A 16,050-nucleotide genomic window follows, 5' to 3' on the forward strand; every position below is an offset into this window, starting at 1 on the left:
CGCCATGATCAGTAAAAGAAAACTTACTGATAAAGAATTAGAAGTTTACGCTAATATGAGCGATGATGAATTTAATGAATTCATCATCGCAAATGGAAGGATAAGAGGAAAGTTCTTTCCATTTCAAATAAGCACAAATTTTAAATGGTTCAAGCAAAAATCGGAATGGTAAAATTCAGTTAAAACCAAATATCGTTAGGGACTATAATTTGGGTATGCCAGGTATCGATCTTTCTGATCAATTTTCCCCCTTACGAAAGACAATTAGATGGCCAAAGAAATTGGCAATACGCATTCTTGATATATACATTCAAAATGCGCATAAATTTTATAATATAATTACTGGAAACGCAACGCAATGACTGCGTTAAAATTTAGAGATCAATTTATCACAGTTTTTGTTGGAATGGATAAGCTTACAGCATCACAGATTATCAGCAGAATTCGGGATCTTCATTATTTGGAAATTTTACCAGCTACAGAAAAAAATATTCGCCAACAAAGCCATGTACACGAAAGTATATACACGAAACAAACAATGACGCGAAACATGTTATTATTGTCCTGTTTGCCAGGAAAAACCACCATTGTGCGTGGAAAACTGTTTTAAAGTGTATCATTCGTAATTTGAATAAATTGGTTTTTATTTTATTGATTTCATTTTATTATTTTTATTCATTTTTATGTTTTAAATTGATTTACAAATTACGTGTTATACTAGAGATTAGCTCGCTCTTGGCATAGGAAGTTGGTAATCGACATACGAGTATACTCATAGTTGGATTGTGAAGCTCATACACGAACTACGAGTATACTCGTAGTTGGCTTCTGAGGCACATACACAATATACTATATTTTAGTTGAAAATTATTTCCCTTCTATCAAGCCCCCAGACGTGCTTTCCGCTTTATTCAGAATCCAAAGGTCCAAATTAAGGTAATTATACTAAGGGGTAACTCGTGTTTGGCATAGGAGGTCAGTAAATCGACATACGAGTATACTCGTAGTTGGCTTGTGAAGCTCATATACGAACTACTAGTATACTCGTAGTTGGTAGCGAACGTGTTAACCATAACTCCGGATATACAGATTGGCCTATAATTTGTCGCGCAACCCTATCACTATCTTTATGCATGGAAAATTTTACTTTCTTTCCATTCTCTTGGGACCTGTGCTATTGTAAGACTTATTAAATGGATATGCCAGTGCCACTGCTAATTCCCTGAACATTCCCTTAAGACGTGGTGATATGTCATCAAATCCTTTTGCCTTATGGACATCAAGCTTATTTCCTCATATACCTCCTGCTCACTCACTCACTCACAAGTAATCCATCCTCTCCTATTTCCTCTGACACTCGAGTTTCTCATGATTTCACTCTGAGGATGAAAAACACCTTGTTCACTGAATATCTCAACTATGTCTTCTGCAGCAGTTACCATTCTGCCATTTCCATCCATTTACATCATCTTACCATAATCATTCTTCCATGTGCCACATATCTGAAAAACTACGGTTTTTCTTGGCTTGATTTGCTAATTTCTGCTCATACTATGGTGTTTTGCTATTCTTAACAACTGAGTCACTTTCTTGGCCTGCTCTTTATACTCCTCGTGCAATGGATTGCTACCATTATTTATCTTGTGTTGCCTCCCTCAGCATCTTCTTCCAAATTTCTTTGCTTAATCCCATCATTCATCTGTTTGACACCTACTTTATTCACTCTTTTGAACTTTGGAATACATTCACACATCAATGCTGTTAAATATCTTTTGGTCAGTTCCTGCTTAACACTTCACTCCATGCTCTAGCTCCAAGCTGTCTCCTAAGCTTATCATAATCACCATCCATGTAATTCCACATGTATTCTTTCCTCACAGAAGTCTTCATATCTAGCCACAACCTAGGTGATCACTTCATGATCACTCTCACCAACTGGAGGGAAGTGCGAAGCCCACTCAGTCACATCCTCTAATGAAATAATCAGATCTAAACTTCTTAATCCTTGTGTGCCCTCATTTACATATTGCCTCATTTATTTACATATTACTCATTTACATATAAGATAGTTGTCTCTCAGGAACTCAAGAACATTTTCCTTATTCCCAATCTCTTTATTCCAATTTATACTTCAATAATTAAAATCACCCATTTTAATCACCCTTCCCTTCTTCACATTCACTGGCCTATAGCAGCATCCAACTGATTACATCTTCTTGTCAGCTCCCTCACACCATATTGACTCAAAACCACTATCTCTATTTAAATCTCACATCTCCACTTTGTGCAGACATAATTTACTTGCTATCATCAACAGCCCCCCCTCCTTCTCGTCCTTTCTATCCTCACAAAAAACATCATAACCTTCCATTTCTATTCCAGTCAAGATATCATCCTTATCCAGCCATCTTTCACTTATTCCAACAATTTTTGGGCAAATAAACTCAATGAAACCATTTCATCTCCCTTATTTCTGACGTTCACGGCACTTGTAAATAAACACAGTAATTCACTATTATCGCATTTCTGTTTGATTTATTATAACAGTAGCATTACCTTTTTCTGCTTTGATTATCACAATATTCGTGTTATATATAGCTCTTTTAAGGCTGTAGTTTCTTTATGTAGAATATTGCTTTTGAGAGATTTGGATTTTGTTAGGATGGTGAATGAATGTTATTAACTATAGCAGAAGGTAGGTCAGACATTACATTTTCTACTTTTGGAACTTGCCTAAGTGTTGTCCTGCGCAAAGTTGATCTCAATTTGACTTGGAAGCAGTCATGTTAAGATCAAATTAATACTTGTTAATACCTCTCTTTATCCAACAATAGAATCTGTAGTGCCAATTAAGACTTTAATTGTTTGTGTTGTCTGTTACAATTTTAAACTGTTCCGCTATTAACTAATTCGTGTTATATACTGTCTATAAAAAAAATAGTGAGATATCAGTACTTACAACTAAGTAAATAAATATATTATTTATTTTCTTATTATTGTCTTATGAATTAAAACTCTTAAAAACTTGATATATTGAATAACTAGAGATTTTAGTTGATGGAAACTGCAAAAAAAAAATTCAGTTGAACTAAATTGGTGCAGCAGCTGCTGCTTATTTTAAAATGCATTGCAGAAAGTAGAAACTAAATTTTGTCAAACATCCACGTGGAAATTTCTATAGAAAAGACATTGAGAGAAGAATAGGGGAGAGACATAGAGATTATTGATTAGGTGAAGTGCTCTCTTTTGGCAGTATCAATTTTAGGGAGGTTTTTGGTGCACCATTCCATTCGTGCAAAAAAAGGTAGGTAAATCGGGCTAGATAAATTTGGGATTAGTACGGTATTAGTAGTCAGACATTTTATAAAAAAAAAAAATAATAATAATAATAATAATAATAATAAAAAAAAAAGCCAGCTTAAGCAGGAAAAGGATACCATGTTTTTTAGATACTGAAAAATCTGCTGGTTGTGCCACGAAAGCCTGAGAGTAAATATCAGCCCAAGAAAAGAGAGATGTCTTCTGAGTAGGTTGTTATCAAAGATAAAGAGAAGACTTTTTTTTTTTTTTTTTTTTTTTTTTTTTCAAGAAAAGAGACAGGACTGTGTTTTGGTAGCATATTGAAAATGACTAGATAATCCTTGTTCCATTGGGGAATGGTATGAAAATCGGAGTTTAAGACACTGTAGAAGATCTTGAAATTTGGGATATTTGTGTTCTGCAAGGTTTGTCAAATGAGTATAAGTGTACTATCATCAACAAAAACTGTGGGTAGGGTTATTGGTCAGCAAAAGGTCATTTATATTTAGGCAAGAGAATAGACCTTGAGCACTCTTCCATTGGTGGAGAAGTCTGAATTGAGGAACCATCCATGCTAATACACACAGTAGTAGACCAGAGAGAAAACTGACTACCGAATTATAGAGCCTGGAAGATAGGCCAAAAGAGCAGTGTTCTAATCAGTTCTAATTAGCCTAATCTGGAAGTAACTTCTGAAAATATCAAGATCCACAGCACAGGTTTCTCTAAATCTTTAGTCTTCTTCTAGACTACATTACCCATTTCTAGAAATAGGTAATGTAGACTAGAACATCTTCCACAGATCTAGAGTTGCAGGATTGGTATGATCATTGATTAACTGGTAGGATTCCATTTAAAAATATACATAATTGTGAAGCACCTTTAATTATAAGAACTAAATAAAATTTTAAGCTTACATCAGGAAAAGTGAATAGTAGTACATTTTTCAAAAAAAAAAAAAAAAAAGCAGTGAGGCATGTAGTTTTGAATGTTTTATTTATCATACATTTTTGGAAAATTTTAGAGGCTGTTTTGATGACTGAACATATATTTTAAACTGCTGGCTTTGGAGGAGGAGTGGGGGATCACTTGACTTTAAGTGTTCCTTGTGGTTTTTCAGTTTGTTCTTCCATCTTTACAGAGATGAAAGGAGAAGTGGAAAAACTAAATGGGAGGCCAACAAACCCTATAAACACATATTTGTATTTCAAATTTGCTTAATTTGAAACTGTTCAATGCTCGAGGCTTTGAATTATTTAGTGCATGTGATGAGGAAACACATCCTTTGATGCTCTCTTTTATTACCAGACAGAATTGCAGGTTTTCAAATATAAGTATTTATAAACATTTTTGCAGATAAGATTTTCAGTTTTTGTAATTTTTGTTCATTATGAATGAGTATTCCTGCATGTATTCTTAATGAGATATTTTCATCTAATGAGCTGTTTATTATATAGCAATATGTATTGCATTAAACAGATTAATAAAGCAAGGATTATAAAAAATGCAATCAACTTTCAGGCTTAAGGTGACCTATGCCAGATCAGCTTACAGATGAAATTTCTCAAGAGCAGAATCAAATTCATGTAATCATAGATTAATAGATACTATCACTGTTGATGGTTAGTGTCCTATAAGAAAAAAAGCACAACCATTTGTTCTTCATGATAAAATTAAGGAGCATACTGAACAGAGGAGTATAGAAATAAAATTCTACTGTTTAATTTGCACAGTGTGACAAAATCCACTAACCATGAAAGATTTACTTATTATTCAGTGAAATCCACAAGATTTTAGATTTCTTTTTAGAACATTATTTAACACAGTGTTTCCCAAACTGTGGTCCGCAGACCCTCAGGGGTCTGCGAGTAATTCAAAGGAGGTCCGCGGGATAGTTTATTTTCATTAAACTTTATCTTACCATGTTGCTCACACCTGGCCTAATTGATATGTTCATATTCCTCCAAATATCTCCATTTATAACAGTATTGCATTATCATAAATGACACATTTAGTGTTGTAAAATTGTAATTTATTACTTCATCTTTATGTTATGAAAAATATAAAAAATTTCCATTTTGGATTTTATGGGGTCCGCGACATATTAACATTTGCTACAGGGGGTTTGTGACATCAAAAAGTTGGGAAACACTGATGAAATATTTGCAAATCATAAAGGCAAGAAATAATTTGAAAACCTGTTGAACGTCTTTATTCTGCAGAATTCTGATTTTGAATAAAATCAGAATTCTCCAGTAAAAGCTGTTATTTAAAATTTATAAATTGTTTTTTTTTTGCTTTTAAAACATTCATTTTTAATATATTTTTATAGGTGGAATATTTCAACAATTATTTAATGGATCCAAAACGTCCCCAACTTCCAGAACATCCATTTAATAGGAATACAGAAACTCAGAAGACAGATGGCATTCATTTGTTTCATGGAGGTGGGTACATTTCTTCTGTTCCTCCTCCTCCTCCTCCTCCTTCACCTCCTCCTCCTATGTATGTGCATAATGGATATGGATTGAGAGGATCATCAGCAGCATTTCATGGTTGGTAAATTTTTTCTGGTGTACATGAAATTTTCAGTAGAAGAATTACTCTCTACTCTCAGTACATCAATTCAGAAAATCCAATATCTTGTAATACTCTTTGGAAATCAGTAATATGTAGAATAGTATATCTAATCTTGGTTTTTATTAGTATGTATGTACATAATGATATGTGATTGTAATGTATTCTTGAAGTCACCAAATTACTTAAATATGCAGAATGGAATAATGGATTTTTTTTCCCCTTCTATTTTTCACTTATTATGAATATTAATATGCCTTCCTTTTACAAACAATATTTTAGTACTTCTTTGAAATCAGAAGCCTGAGTGAAGTGCAGTGTGCATGTGTGTGTGTGTAGATATATATAAGGGGTATACATATTTCTCATAAAAAGATAATGTGCAGAGCCAGTATATACTCTTCACTTAATGAATGCTAGTGATATTTTCCCACAGCAAAAACTTCGGATGCAACCTCAACCATCCTGAAAGGTTAGTTTTATACTTGTATTTCTCACATTAAATTTCCACAATCTATTTTATGCTAAATATTGATGTTCAGTCATGCTTAAACAAGTAAATCTGCATCTAAATCCTCACATCAGTGGCCATGTTTGTATCTGGATATATTCAAATCCCCCACCCACCCACCCACTACTGAATAATATATCTGCTACTGAGAGGTTTCCATTTGGCAGGAGTCAAAATGAGTGTAAAAAAAGAATCAAGTCTAAACCAAGAAACATGTAGTTTTGGTTCTGTGATATCTTAATGTTGGCTGTCCTGCCTGTTTGGCCTTACCAACCAAAAAGTGGTTAGTAAGGCCAAAAATTGGTCACAAGATTGTATTTCCTTAGGATCTTAGCTACCTTTTCAAAAGTGCCCCAGATATATGAAATGGTGATTGATGGGTTTGTTGTCATTTATGTTTGGAGGGATATGGGGGTTGGAAATATTCTTTTTATTGGGCAGGGAGCATAGCCATTGGCTAAAAAAAAGGTGTTTTTGTATATTGAATTCAGTACGGAGTGCAGTACTGAATTCAATATTCAGTACTGCACTCATCCCTACATCCATCAATTTTGTTCTGTAGACCATGTTTTTATAATGCCCTATTGATGGACGTAGGAATGATGTGACTGTGGATCTATTTACCTGCTTGTGTGGATTTTCTGTAGATGGTGAAAGATCCATCTAGTTGTCTCACAACTAGGATATCTGGGAAGGACGTGAATTGGATACTTGAATGTTGATTGTTCATATGAGAAAGAAATGTTTAGAGTGTGGGCCACATCACCAAATAGCAAACATATTGTCCCCATAAAGAAGTTTGTTGCATGGGGGGGGGGAGCCCATGGCTGTACCATCTGTTTCTTTGTAAATTCATCATACTTTTCATGAATTTAATCCTACAATGGCCTTACAGCCTCAGAAGTCATTGTTGAATCTCTTCAGAGGACTTCCTGGTTTTCTTTATCTTAATGGTTTGTAATTTAATACTTGTTTTGGTAATCTTTCTATTTTCATTCTTTCGATATGCTCCATCCATTTATGTTTATATTTCTTTATTTTTTTCTATTACTGTTTCTTTGTTTAGTTCTTTCATGATTTATTTTGTGATTGAATATAGTTTACTTTGCAATTTTTCTCATAAATTTCATTTCAGCTGTTATTAATCTTTGTTTGTCTTTTTGTTTTATTGTCCAGATTTCACTTTGTGTTTGAACTAGGTTAGTTTAAATATACACCTGTTATTTTTAACTATTTTGCAATTTTAGGTTTATATCTTTTTCTTTTTCATTTGTAATCCTAGGTATTAAATGAATTCACCTGTTCTAAATAAGATATCTTGTTATCTGTTACTATTTTAGTTCTTATTGGATCTTGTCATTTAACCTTTTAACTGCTGAGATACTAAATAACCAGTATGACCCTCCTTGCTGAGTTATTTTCACAATTATAAAATATTTTATAATAATATGAATAGTTACTTTAATGTATTACAAATTTTTGCACTATTTTCTTGTATAAATTGAAGTCACTGAACAAAACTGTTATATAGGAATTTTATTTTCAAGTTTGGGATGTCCAAAATTTATCTTGAAATTTATTTGTTTATTCCATGTCAAATAATGTCACACACAACTTCAAGTGAGAAACACCTCCCCAAAAATACTTCAATACTTTAGTAGTGTTGGTAATTTTGAAAGCATTGGTGTACACATAAGGCTCTGCCACATTTGGCACACATATACTGGCTCTCTTTTCTTTTTCTTTGCCCCAATGTGGTATTTGAACACACATGACAATACCTAGTGGGATTTGCTTTCTTGGGTATGGGTGGCACAGGTATTAGGAAATGTCTTTCCCTCAGTCTGAGGGGTTTGTCACCCTGTGATGGTCGATCTTGGCAAGTGGAACTTTTGAAAAATTTCTCTGATAAGAGTCAATTGAAAATTAGCATATGTGATATTTTCACATATCCACTTATCCATCTCAGGGTTAAATTTTTTAACGTAGAATAGATCAAATAATATCACCACTTACCAATACTGCACACCACAGGCTGATAACATGAAATTAGTGATTGTTGCCTGAATAAGGGAAACCCTGGACCAGGAACATTTTTCTCTTTTGTGACTTTTCTCCCTTTACGGTAATTAAGCCTAACGCGAAACAGACAGCAAAGGCAGGTTATTAAAACGTGAATATGATTGGTGCGGTATTAACAAAAGATCGCACAACTGAAAGATAAAAGCATAGCTGACAATTGAGTTGAAATGCTAACTCTCTTCACCCGAATTCCATATGTGAAACTGCCATAACATTCATTATATATATATATATTACTTAGTTTTAAACACTTTTACGAATTTTAACACATTTTGGTTGAATTTTATTGCTGCCTTGGGAAATCAAACTCACACACATCTAATTAATAACAATAGTTTTTAGTTAGATACTGTGTTTGCCCATGCAACATATGGTTTTGTTTCAGTCTATACAGCGTAGTTTCTGTATGAGGAGACATGTGATTCATTAATTAGTGTGTTTTTATCCCAGTTGTCTCTAATTGCATTATTTGTTGAGAAATATATTACACAGACTCCTCATAACTTATTCATTGGCATAATAAAAGTACTTGTTTTTATTGCCTCTGCAGTATAGTGGCTGTTAGGGAGGGCATGTTGTTTGCCACTGCAAGCGAGTTACTATCTCCCCACATGAACTTGTTTAAGCTTTTTTTCATGTGTGAAGTATATGCAAAACTTTTATTGATAACAGAAAACTGGCTCAGATGACATTGATAATATAAAATGAGTTTTGATATGTATATAAAGTCAATATCAACAGTCCCTGATTACAAACACGTGATGAAAGGGACAGGAAGATTTGGAGCTTCCCTGGAGAGCATTCGAAGTAAATACAATTAACCACTGCTTTGAAATGAAACATATGAATAAGCAATATTTACTCTTATTCATTAAGCGCCGAAATACGCAGGAAGCAAAGTTTGTGAACCGACACCAATGTGTGAATTTTTCCATTAAAATATAAAAAATAACAAAAAAGAAATAATAAATAATAAAAGTTAAATACAGTTCTTTTAAAATAAAAAAAAATCTACTTAGTCTTAAAACATTTTAAATTTGTTTTCATTACCCCCCTCAACAAAACCTAGCCCCCCAAGGGGGCCGTGGCCCACAGTTAGGGAAGTGCTGTCCTAGAGGACATGTATGATAAATATTAAATCCAACATTATTTCATAGCCGAACATAGAAACTAAATGTTTTGGCAGATGCAAGCATAAGCAACCTTATGGACAACTCGTAGTAAAGGTGGAGTAAGCTCCAGATCACTTTCCTTAGTGCTGTATTTTCTATAAAGTAAAGCACATCTCCTAGAGGACATATATGATAAATAAGCCTTTGGCACTCTATTTTGGTAATACATGATGGTTTATTTATTTTCAGTTACAATCTAGAAATTATTGAACAAAGAATAATAATAAAAAAACAACTAAACATAAAGCATTATGATTTCAAAAAATATATATAATTCCTCTGGGATAGTATTTTTCCATTTTTGCAAACAAGATTGGGGTGCTGGTGGTAGTTTCTGAGTAAAAAATACATAATATTTATTAGTTTCGTCAGCAATATGTTGCATTATATGAAGGGGGAAAAATTGTTTGAAAAAATCAAACACAGTTGAATCATCATCTATAATTGCTGAAATACCTGAATTATCATTATTGAATTGGTGAACTGTTGGACGAAAATTTGTATCGCGCCATTGAAACAATGAAGCATCAGTACGATTTCTTTTTCGCGGATGCACTGGTGCTGGTGGTTCGTTATCTGAACTTTCGCTATCACTATTTTCTAAAAAATAAATATCATCATTGTCACTGAAATCTGATAAATCAGTAGGTAAAGTTTCTAATAGTTCTACTAATTCCTTCCACCTCAGTAAGAGAACGCTGCTGTCTGCTTGTCAAAGCCATTTTTACTAACCCTGGAATCACTGCATCATGTGATTGCCTGGCTCCTATTGTCAAGGACGGCTCTGATAACTTTGTGCATGGTCTCACAATTTTTTACGAAGATAGCGCCACAAAGCAGACAGAAGCTTGAAAATTCAAATGCTTTCACAAACTAAATTAAATGAGTATTACACATTGAAAGTTCACATTGAGTTAACTCGGCTGTAACAGTTAAAGGGTTAAAGACTATCATTTTTGATTTTTCTATTATCATTCCATAATCTTTGGCTGTTTCGTTTAAATTTAAAATATCTTTCTATAAGTTATCTTCAGAATTTATAATTATTTGATCATCAGCAAAAAAGGAGTGTTTAAGTTTACAATAGGAGAAAGTTTAATCCCTTGATGGGAATTTTTATTTCATTTAAATAAACATTAAAAAGGGTTGCTGAAAGGGGACATCCTTGTCGGACTCCTTGATTTATCTCTCTCGGATATGATAGTTCATAATTTAATCTTTTTAAAGTATTTGATTATTTTCATATATACTTATGATAGCTTTTAGAATATTATTTGATATGTGCTTCTTTTAATATGTTAAATAAAATACTTCTTTTAACTTTACAAGTGCTGTTTCAAAGTCAAATGTAATATGTGTTTCTAAATTGTATTCTCTTCTTTTCTTTTCTCTATTATCAGTTTTAAGCAAAAGGCCTGATCTATACATGATTGTCCTTTTCTAAATCCATTTTGTACTTCTGAAATAAAGCCTTTGGGATATTTTATTAGTTTGTAATTTTAAATTCTGCTATATATTTTATAACAGGAATTTAGAATTCTTATACCTCTATAGTTTTTACAGTCATCTATATTACCTTTTTTTAAAAATAGGGATCACTATTGCTTTTTTTCCATTCTATTGGTGGGTTACTTGTTGAATAGATTTTATTTAAAATAATAAGAGCCTTTCTTTAAATCAGTGTTTCTCAAAGTGTGGTACGCGTACCCACGGGGGTATGTGAAAGGTCTTCGAGGGGGGGGGGACAACGTGCCAATTTTTGGCTATGCATCATTAACACATGGAATCATTATTAAGAAAAAAATAATTAATTTATATGTATATATTTCTTAATAAATTATATTATGTATAAATTCTCCTACTCAAATTGCGAGCTACTATTGCCAGTCTTATTTGCTTACTTAATTACTATTGGCAATAGTAACTCGCTTCCTGCGGTAAACAACATTCCCTCCACAAGCTACTATAATGCAGACACACGAAAAACAATTACTTTTATTATGTCCCTGAATAAGGTAGAGAGACATTTGCAGATTGTGTAATATATTTCTCTACAAATAGTGCAATTGGTTCAAGTAATATGAGGCCTGCATATTGCAGTCCTACTATGGAAACCCATGTTGTGAGCCTTGGTTCTGAATGTTTTTGTGTAGTTCTGCATACGTGTCAGTCAAAGAATGGCAGTTTTTACATATTATCCTTCATACTACCTTATGGTGGCATAGTTAATGTGATGGGTTTTCCACTGTGGGTAGCACTTGCAGTAGACTCCTGTGCTTCCATCTCAGTATGGTATCACTGATTGTTGACAAATTGGGCCATCCCAAGTCAACAATTTGCTGAACAGATAGGCCTGCAAAATGATATCATATCACAGTGCCTTTTTCAGACTCTGTCACTTCCCTTCTCGCACCCATTTCAACCAGACGTAGCTGCACTGATTTGGGAGCATCTTATTCCTCCAATTTATACTGGCTACAAAAATGTGACTCGTTACATGGCACGATGCACCTTGCCCGTGGGGGTGTCTATTGTGTTCTTTCCATGCAGTGTGTGTGTAAATAGATAGATAGCCTATGCTTAAGTTGTAAGAAGTTAGAATTGAAGAAATACTAGGTGATTTGGTGTAAAATTAGATGTTAGATGTTATCACTTATTTATGTAGATTAAATTACGAAGGAGAGTGGCATCATCCCTGTTATCTGAATTGAAGGTAGTATTAAACTCAGCTCTTTATATAGATGTTTTACTCCTGAACATATGAGTCCATTGAAGGTCCATCATAGGCCTTCAGGACCATATAATGGCATTGCATAACTGTTTAACCCTTTCACATATAAATTATTTTTAAACTCTAAATTTGTTTGAAATTGACGTGAACTTCATAACGTCTGCGATATGCCAAAATCAATTTTGGTGCAATAAACAAAAGACATGCCAGAGACATCTTTGTATGAAATTCATTTGAAATTGACGCGAACTTTGTAACGTCTGCTATACATCAAAATCAATTTTGGTGCAATAAACAAAAGACGTGTCACAGACATCTCTGTATGTTAACGGGTTAATATATCACATAAGTCAGCAACAAAGAGTCAAAAATTATGAAAATAGGCAGGACACAATCATGATATCCTGTACCTCTCCCTCCTTCCTCCCTCCCCCTACCTTTCTCTCTGAGAGTACATGTCAGGAATTTGATAATGATGAAATCTAATAGGGAAATAAGTAATAAAATAAGCAAAGCTGGTATAGTGCGGAGCCAGTAGTGTGAATTTATTTGGAATAAAAGATAAATTAACCAAAACACCAAACTTACAAGTCTTGAAACCAATTTTAACCTAGAGACCAGATATGAGGGCTCTGAGGAAAATTAAGAGTGAGCAGATATTATTAACATTTAAGAATATTTGTGCAAAGCTAATTGTGAGGCATTTAGTCACTTAGACATAATGGGAGAAGAATTGGTGGTTCATGCCAGGATGGTAGGAAGAAGTCTCAGAAAAAGATAAAGATGAAATTGGTAGTGCTTCGAAGATCAAAATAAGATCTGAAAGTTTTGGGTATCTAAACAAATAATGATTAATTTTAAAGAAGTTAGGACACTAGTGATAATTTAAACATAGTATCCTATACACCTCTTTAGGATACCTATAAGGAAATGATTTTGATAATACGTTTTACTTTCTGGTTATCCTGTAAAAAGCTGAGGTTATACGAACAATTCTCAACTCGACTTGGTTTCTTATTAATAGCAAAGTAAGAGCCTCAAAGGTGAGAACCTCTTGTGGTTTCACAAGAAACCACAACATTGGAACTTGGAATGTTAGAAGTATGAACCAAGGTAAGCTGGAAATAATAAAGATGGAAATGGAGCTGGATATATTGGGGATAAGTGAACTTAGATGGACAGGAATGTCCATCATTCTGGGGACTGCCTGAGGGAAGATGTGTGACCAGTGTATCCAGTAAAGGAAGAGTTGATTTTCAATTTCATTGGTGAATTGTATGCATTTATGTTGTTTGTTCAAGTGGCTGAGGAAGATGTTTAAAGTTTGGTGGCCGTGTGGACAGTTAATGAAAACATTGTCAGTGTATCTGAGTCGAACTGTAGGTTTTAGAGTAAAGGAATTTAAAGTAAAGGAGAGCAGATTATTCAAAAGCCTCTGTATAAAAGTTAGCATTTGGGGTGGGTAGTTCAAAGTTTTTCCACTTGGTTATACTATAAATTGAAGATGCCAAGAAATTATATTCTTAGTTTAATCCTTTATCCAAGTGTGAACAAACAAATACTTGCCTTAGTATTCCATAATGCAAAGCACCTATCCTTATGGACATGTATGATGCTATCCATTATGGGATTGATGAGACCTCAATAAAGGTCTCATCAGTAGGAGCCAGATCCAGAAGTGATACCAAGGTCGAAGTGATGCAGAAGTCATATTTACATATGCAAGTAGCCGAAAGGTATCACACTTTATTACTAAAACACATAGATGTTGAAAGTTTTTCCACTTGGTTATGCTATAAATTAAAGATGCTAAGAAATTATATTCTTGGTTTAATCCTTTATCCAAGTGTGAGTAAACAAAGTTGCACGTGAAATAACTTCATTGTTTGTTGCTTTCACAAATATGACTGGCAACTCAATAAAGGTTGAAACTGCTCTGGGTAGTGTTCCCATAATGCATAGTATTATACATGTCCGTAAAGATATGTGCTTTGCATTATGGGATAATAAGGCTAGTGATGTGAAGTCATTAGCCATTATATATGAGTTGCCCAGTTGTGAAGTTACTTCATGCACAAACTTTGTTAACCAAAGTGATGTTTCACTTGATAGTAAAAGTTATCTACCACTAGAGATTTAGTTCACATTTTCTCCATTAGGAGAAAATAGAATGTTCCATTAGGAACATTCTATGAACATGCCAAAAATGAGAAAGTACCGGATGGTAAGACCCCCCGGCCTGAAGGCATCCAACATGCAACTGGGGAAGAACAGAGGGCTTCCACAAGTAGAACTAGTTTTTATGATGTGTCCAGGTCAAACCCGGAAGGAAGCTTGGTCACGGATGTTGCTGGTTGGAAAAGGGAGGCACCCTGTTTCACAAGAAACCACAAACATTGGAACTTGGAATGTTAGAAGTATGAACTAAGGTAAGCTGGAAATAATAAAAATGGAAATGGAGCGCAAGAAGCTGGATATATTGGGAATAAGTGAACTTGGACAGGAATGGGCTATTTTCAGTCAGGGGACTATATGGTATATTACTCAGGATATGAGACAAGTTGTAAATATCGAGTATCTTTCTTACTCAGGAAAAAGATGGCTAGGTATGTATTAGATTATAATCCAGTGAACGATAGAATCATTTCTCTCAGAGTCAGTGGACATACAATGAATATGACCATCGTACAGGTTTATGCACCCACTACAGAGGCACCAGAAAAAGAAGAAGAAGAATTTAATGACAAGTTACAAGAAGTGATAGATGCAACACCAAAGCGAGATTTGTGGCTACTTATCAGAGATTTGAATGCAAAAGTGGGAGAAACCGAGGAACAAAGAATAACAGGTCGCTTTGGTTTAGGTATTCGTAACACTGCAGGGAAGAGACTAGTTGAGTTTTGTGGAGAATTGTTTGTTGCTAACACCTGCTTTAAACAGCACAAATGGGGATTGTACACCTGGATATCACCTGATGGACAATACAGAAATCAAATTGACTATATACTTGGACAAAGATGATGGAGGAGTGCAATTCAGTCTGTCAAGACTTTTCCAGGTGCAGACTGTGGAACAGACCATGAATTATTAGTGGCTAAGATACATGTGAAATTCAGAAACCGAAAACATCACAAATGTCGATCAGATATGATCTTGGAAACACCGGCTGAATACAATATTAGTATACAGAACAGATTCAACACACTCAATTTGTGTGAAAGAGAACCAGATGAACTATGGGAAGAGATTAAAGATGTAATTAAAACAGAAGCAAAGAAGAATATTCCAACAGTTTGTAAGAAGAAGAAGTTTAAATGGCTGTCAGAAGATGCCATCAAAACTGCTCAGGAAAGAAGAAAATGAAGGTCACCGGAAATTTGCAGGAAGTGCGGCATTTGAATGCAGAGTTTCAACAACAAGCCAGAAGAGACAAGGAAAAATACTTTAACGAGGAATGCCAACAAATAGAAGACCAAAACAGGAAAGGAAAAACGAGATCTTTTCAAAAAGATCTGAGAACTGACAGAGAAGTTCAGTGCTAAGGTGACAATTTTGAAAAGTAAACACAAAGGATATCTTAAGAAGCTGCAGACATCAAAGAAAGATTGAAAGAGTATATAGAAGCCCTTTACAGAAAGGACTTCAAAATTCTGAGAAATTTGAAGAGCAGGATTATA

General features: G+C 34.1%; 1 protein-coding gene across 7 annotated transcripts in view; it reads left to right on the top strand.

Annotated features, from left to right (window-relative positions):
- Positions 1 to 16,050, top strand: part of LOC150097660 (serrate RNA effector molecule homolog B-like) — a 335,617-nt gene that overhangs the window by 307,276 nt on the left and 12,291 nt on the right. For 5 of the 7 annotated variants that reach the window (XM_090407120.1, XM_090407118.1, XM_090407116.1 and 2 more), the window contains one exon: positions 5,633 to 5,855. In XM_090407120.1, coding sequence (XP_090263246.1) covers positions 5,633 to 5,855 — 223 coding nt within the window. The remainder of the gene's footprint in view (positions 1 to 5,632; positions 5,856 to 16,050) is intronic. The other 2 variants (XM_090407123.1, XM_090407122.1) reach the window with 1 other exon arrangement.

The sequence above is a fragment of the Typopeltis vanoorti genome, chromosome 17 (genome assembly GCF_054136105.1).
Source record: "Typopeltis vanoorti isolate ZY-2024b chromosome 17, IOZ_Tvanoo_1.0, whole genome shotgun sequence".
In the NCBI taxonomy this organism is placed as follows: Eukaryota; Metazoa; Arthropoda; class Arachnida; order Uropygi; family Thelyphonidae; genus Typopeltis; species Typopeltis vanoorti.